General features: G+C 43.7%; 1 protein-coding gene across 1 annotated transcript in view; it reads right to left on the reverse strand.

Annotated features, from left to right (window-relative positions):
• Positions 1 to 6,754, reverse strand: part of PKD1L3 (polycystin 1 like 3, transient receptor potential channel interacting) — a 79,545-nt gene that overhangs the window by 35,212 nt on the left and 37,579 nt on the right. Inside the window, 5 exon segments of the mRNA XM_027773456.1 lie at positions 3,382 to 3,616; positions 3,713 to 3,905; positions 4,924 to 4,962; positions 4,965 to 5,100; positions 5,990 to 6,189. Of these exon segments, the coding sequence (XP_027629257.1) occupies positions 3,382 to 3,616; positions 3,713 to 3,905; positions 4,924 to 4,962; positions 4,965 to 5,100; positions 5,990 to 6,189 (803 nt within the window).

Genomic DNA, 6,754 nt, shown 5'->3' on the forward strand with positions numbered 1-6,754 from the left:
AGAATGGGAGAGAGCAAAAGTCCTCCTCCCTCCGCCAATCAGTGGGGCATGGTCACACTGCAATCCCTTCACCTCTAATTCTCCCTCCTATTGAGATTTTGTGCATGCACATACACGTGCCCAGTGTGTTTCTCAAGCTACTGGGTCCAGGACTTAAACCATTCCATCAGTCACGTGGAATCGTATTCATAATAAAGTGGGTGAATATGAGAGAGAGAGAGGAGCACCCTCCACAGGGTCTGGTCATACTACAACCCCCCCTCCCTCCAATCCTGGAGGGATTTTAGGCTGATGAGGCCGAGATTCGAACCCCAGTGGCCATGTGGGATCCAGCTTCTCCTAAGCAGTGCCTTACTACTCTGTGGCAGGGCGCGTTCCGTGCTCATATCTTTGCCTGGAGTTCTTAATCTGATTGGGTAGGAAAGCTTGAACTCTTCAATGTGTGGGTGATCCCCACACTCAACTCCCAGCCCTGTTTGCCAGCAGTGTGATTTATTCTGCTCTGTCTGGGCTTTCTAGAGGTGGGCCAGGTAGGCTGAGGCCAGCCTTGGTATCTAGAGAGTCTTGGGCCCTTCTCTCTACTCACACTTTGTCACGGTCAACTTTCCCTGTCAGCTGTTTTGTCTATAACCCTACAGCTTATTCAAATTTCACTTTCAGCATTATCACTTTTCATTTCTTTATTGCATTTTCATCCTTGTTAGCCCATTTCCTCTTCCAAATACCCATTTTTCTATTTTATTTTTGGTGTGTGTGAAATGTCATACGAAATGAATCACTGGGAGTCAAGGAGAAAAGGCAACCACAAACTTTCCTATCTGCACACAGACTGGATGACGCGCTGCCGGACTTCCCGTGAGTGGCACGACTGGTCACTGGTTATGAGGGGCAGCTGTTGTTTGTGTTCCGTCAACGGCCATGTTTGTACTGTGTGCAGCCTCCACAGGTGACGTGCCATGGCAACTAAAATTTGACCCATGTTGTTGGGAACTGGCGTAATTAACAAAATCATGGCAACTGAATCAAATGCACTTTGAAACCGTACAAGGCAAGGACAGCCCATATTCGTGCATGTGTCAGGACATTCTCAGACTGTTATCAAACTTAAGGAAATCATCTATTTCCTAGAATACTGGCCCATCCATATTACAAATGTCTCATTTATTTCAAAGTTCTAAGCCAGTCCCATTAGGTTTTTTGTTTGCTTGTTTGTTCTTTTTCCCAAAATAATTGACTTATCGAAAAGGCGAGGCTTGGGAGCTGGCAGGTGGTGTGGTAGTTAAAGCACTGGATCCCACATGGTTGACTCCATGGTTTGAGTCCTGGTTTTAGAGGCTTGAAAAACATGCCAGGCATATACACATGTGTGCCAAAAATCCCAAGAGGAGAATGGACAAGGAGGGATTGTGGCATGACTATCCCTCCTGGGGTGGTTTCTCACTTTCTATCTCTCTCGGTTTCTGTCTTTCTCCAGTGAGTGCATGCTCCCTGTGACAAAGAAAAAAAAAAGAAAGAAAAAGAAAAGAAATTAAGGTTGCAGGGTTCAGTGGCATGTACCTGTAGTCCCAGTGACTTGGGGAGGCCAAGGCAAGAGGCCACAGCAAGCCCCTGTCTAAAAAGGAGCTGGGTATAGTGGAGTGCACCTGCAGACTCAGCTGCGAGGCTGAGGCAGAAGGACCAAGACACAGCAAGACAGAAACTGTTCATTAAGTATGAGAATGGTTATATATTTATATTTAAAAGCAGAGTCCTTATCTTCTATAAATACACAGACTGAATGACTTATGGATAAAATAATATAAAGTCTGACCTTTTTTTAAAAAAAAGAGATAAAGCAAAATCGACACTGAGTTTGTGATCATTGAAGCTGAACAATAGAGCTTTAGAATTCATTATACAAATCTCTACATATTTGTGTAGTTTGGATATTTTAATTAAACTTTCTGGGGGCCAGGTCTGTGGCCTGGTGGTTAAGCCTGCCGGATCCCACAATGGGCCACTGTGTAATTAGAGTCCCCGGATCCGGCAGTTTGAGAAACACATGGGAAATGTGTATGTGCCCAAAATTCTGAAAGAGGAGAAAGGATTATGGTGTGATTATTCATGGGAAGTGCTTTCTCTTCTCACTCTGTCTCTGGTGAGCTCATGCACCCTCTAGGAAAAGAAAACAAAACAAAAATGTAAAAATTTTTCCCCTAAGGTAGTTTGTTATTGATTTTTTTGTTGTCCCACTTTGCTTCCCAATCCTTCTCTGTCACACTTGCATGAATCTATCAGTTCTTGTGGGATCAGCAGGTGGTGTGGTGTTTAAAGTACCAACTATGATTCGAGGCCTAGACTTAGCAGCTTGAAAATCACACTGGGCATGTGTGCATTCATGCCCCAAATCCAGAGAAGAGAATGGAGGGTACTGGAGCATGACCATCCTCCTGGGGGTGATTTCTCACTTCCTGCCTGTCTGTCTTTCTCTTTCTGGCGAGCACATGTGCCCTATGGCAAAAAATTTTTTTTTGAGGGGGAGAGGTTTTTACTATAGGGCACATGTGCTTGCCAGAGAGACAGAGAGACAGAACGTGAGAAATCACCCCTGAGGGAGGATGGCCACACTGCATACACACACATGTGCCTGGTGTGAGTTTAAGTCACCGAGTCCAGAAATCAAACCACAGTCAACTATGTGGGAGTCCAGTGACATAGCCATTATGCCAATTGCTGGTCCTGGCAAAAAATCTTAAAAAACGGACCAGTAGGTGGCGTGGTGGTTAAGGCACTGGACACTCCCACATGGCTGACCGGGGTTCGAGTCCTGAATCTGGTGACTTGCCACCCTCTGGCTCTCTCTGGTCAATTTAAAAAAAAAAAAAAAAGAATGAATAAAAAAAAATCTTAAAAAAATACAACTACCAGTTCTTTGTTTTGTTTTGTTGTTGTTGTTTTTTCTCTGATTTCTTTATTCAAATTTCTAATAAATATCACTGTCTATTTCTGTTTTTGTTGTTATTTTCTGGAAGAAACTGTCAAAACCATCCCACACTTGGGGACAGCTAGTGGTGTGGTGGCTAGGGAACTAGATTTCCACATGGCTGACCACAGTTCAAGTTCCAGACATGGTGGCTTGAAAATCACGCTGAGCACATGTGCTTGCATGCTCAAAATCCCAAGAGGAGAAGAGACTGTGGCGTCATCATCCCGTTGGGAGTGATTTCTCAGTCTCCCTCCCTCTCTCTTTTTCTGTCTCTCTCCAGTGACTGTAAACGCCCTGTGTCAAAAACTTAACAACAACAATGAAAACCATCTGGCACCTTGGACTGACTCATGTGCCTCAGTTTCCCAAGCTTCCTGTAACTACACATACGCTGGTTCTTTCCATTCCTCACGTACCTTTACGGGCTGGCTGATGAAAATGTTTTGAAGCACTGATAAGATCAATGAGATGACCCAACTGGTGGCTTGGTCTTTGTTCAATTCCAAGCTGTAAAGTGCTGTAAAAAAGGCTGAAGCCAGGCTAGTGACACCTAGGAGGAGCCAGCAGATATAGGGCAACCATCTGGGCAGTCTGTTAGAAATGACTTTCTTCCCTTCCTGTGGACTCAGGATGGGGAAACTGGTCTCCTCCCTGCAGAATGAAAGTCAGAATAATCTTGTACCCAACAGCTGAGAGAGAGGCTTGGGAAGATTACAGGTGAAAGGAAACCCCAATATAGCACAGTACCTGGATGGGCCCCGATCTATGGGGACAATGTGTGTTTCCACAAGTTCTTGCAGTTTTTGAAGTTGGCTGACTACATCTCGGACATCACAGAGCTGGTGAACATGGGTAAGAGCCAGTGAGCCCACCTGAGATTTCAGCATCTGCAGGACTTTGAGCAGGTAACGGCAGAAATGACGGTGATTTTCAGGAGCCACTGAAAATATATTCCGAGGTGACATTTTCCCAGGTGGAAGGTTTCAGTAAATAACAATGAGTGGTAGAGATGGGAAATTCATTAATGGATACTTGGGTTAGACTTTCCCAGGAATAATGGAGTTTAGTATTTACAGTATTATTTTCTTCTCTGAGGGTGTTGGAGAATAATAACAACTCTACCATTCTAAACATTCATCTAGAGGTTTTTCAAACCTCACTGAACTTTTTCCACCAGAATTGTAGGTACATGCAACTCATACTAGGGAGTCTTCAGGAAGATCACGGGAAATGCATATCATGAAGAAACTTTGCATGGATTTCAAAAATTTGGGGTGCCCAGATAAGCCTGTATTTTCATTTCATTTTGCCACAAGCTTTTTTTCTAAAGCCCCCTAATATTGTTCAGTGTCCACGAGACCCAAATAGTATTCAAGAATTTATAAATCACATCATCTCACCATCCCATAGAAGAAGAGGTTTCAACAGCCTTCAATAAAGCTGTTGGATGGAATATGGGAATCTGATACAGTGAATTTTTTGTGTTTTCTTTTTCTTAATCTTGTACATGTATCACCAGATAGGTTGTCTAGAAGCTTTCAGAGGGATCAAAGCTCTAATGGAAGATATTTTTTTCTTTTAGTTATGCTATAGGATGTGTGCCCTTGCCACCGAGAGATGGAGAAAGTGAGAAATCAGTCCCTAGGTGGAATGGCCATGCTGTAATCCCTTCTCCTCCATTGTCTTCTCAGGATTTTGGGCACGCATGTACATGTGCCCAGTGTGATTTTTAAACCACCAAGTCTGGGACCTGAACCATGAAGTCAGTCATGTGGGATCCAATTGACTTAACCACCATACCACCAACTGGCCTTCTATTAGAAGATTAAACAATTAAATGAAAAGGAGGCTGTATCAGGCCTGTCAGTTATGCTGAGATGTAAGACCGAGTAAGGAAGTATGAGACGCACAGGGAGTGGGAGGTAGATAAAAGGTTATTAAAATCCACTGAACGTTACCATTTGCCCAGCACAGTTCTTCCTGCTGCTGACAACCCCCTCTAAGTGAGAGTAAACGAGACTGTATAAAAGTTTCACCAGCTTGTTAATGTCACTGGAATTCCACAAAGATTGGTCACACTCTGAGAGTTGGTATGCATTTCTCCTGAGCAGGAATCCCATGGTTTCCTTTAATTCCTGAAAACAGAACCAAAAGGAGAAAGGTTGGTCTGTTTCACATAACCCAGGGCTGGTAGAAACTATAAATGGTAAGGTTATTTCTTTTAGGCAGAGGGGCATGTGCTTAGTGTAGAGAACCTCAATATTCCATTGTTCTCTTATTTTCCAGAAAGCAGTCACTTCGCAGTTGCTTGACAACCAGTTTAATGAGAGAATATATGATACAAGAAGGGATAGTTTGATTAAACATCAAAAGTTAAAGTGGGAGCTAGCAGGTGGCATGGTGGTAAAGGTGCTGGACTCCCACATGGCTGACTGTGGTTCATGTCCTGGCCTGGCAACTTGCCTTCTCACTTTCCCTTTTTCTCTCTCTCTCTCTGGTCAAATTAAAAAATAAAAATAACAACAAAAAAAATTAAATAAATAAATAATTCTTAAAAACAAGCAAACAAAAAATTGAAACAACCTGGGGCCAAGTGGTAGCACAGTTCTAATGCAACTGAACCTACGTGGTGAAGCTCCTGGGTTCAAGTTCTGAGACCCCTGAGTATGCCAGGCACAAGCTTGCATCCTGTGATTTGTGCTGGTAGAGACTAAGGGTGGATAGGAGTGTAAGGATTCCACTGAGGGTACCTGTTTCTCTGTCTCTATCTCTATCTCTGTTTTTCTCTCTTATGGAAGAAATTAACTTTAAAAAAAGAAATACAACTTCAGAGTAATAGATACTGCACTTACATTCATTCCCCAGAATACTTCATAATCTGGATAAAAAGCCAGAGATATGATTGATAGCAACTCAGGGGACAGAAATTAGGGAAAAGACAGGAAGGGTAGTAAGACTTCCAGATCTTTCCCACTCCTGGGGAAGGGAAGCATAATCTTTACCTGTGAAATCTGACAAGCTTACCTCAGCTACCTCTGCCAGAGAGAGAGGCTCAAAAGAAGCATCCGAGGCACACGTGGCCTGGGCCGGAGGAAGGAGGCACAGAGTCTCCTGGGACTGAATCAGTGGGAAGAGCTGCCCGATGACAAGATTGACTGGGAAAAGGATGACAGCAGCTTGGATGCTGAACAGCAGCTCGGACCCGGTCACGGCAAATGGACCCACTGAAAGAACAACGTGATATCAGCCTTCTTCCCCAACAATTAGAATTGTCACCAAGTCATCCCCCTCCTGGGCTATAACTATTTAGGACTTTATGTTTATCGAGGGATAGAAAATTATCATGGGAGTAAAGTTCCTGATGTGTTCTTGAGATGGCTTCATTTATTAATGAATGAGAACAGTGAGAAAATTGAATTTTTTTTTTTTTTTTTTTTTTGTTTTTGCCATAGGGCATGTACACTGGCTGGAGAGAGACAGGGAGTGAGAGAAAGTGAGAAATCACCTCTCAGGGGGGATGACCACACCACAGTCCCTTCTCTTCCATTCTCCTCTTGGGCTTTTGGGTACATGCACACGCATGCCTGGCAGTCAGGTCTGGGACTTGAACCATAGTTGACAGTGTGAGAGTCCAGTGCTTTAACCATCATGCCACCTACTAGCCCCTACAATATTCTTTTTTTTTAGAGGTTTTTTCTATAGGGCGCGTGAGCTCACCAGACAGACAAAGAGAGACAGAGAGACAGAAAGCGAGAAATCACCCCCCAGGGGGGATGGTCACGCCGCAAT

This window comes from Tupaia chinensis, unplaced genomic scaffold (assembly GCF_000334495.1).
Source record: "Tupaia chinensis unplaced genomic scaffold, TupChi_1.0 Scaffold000355_1, whole genome shotgun sequence".
NCBI lineage: Eukaryota > Metazoa > Chordata > Mammalia > Scandentia > Tupaiidae > Tupaia > Tupaia belangeri.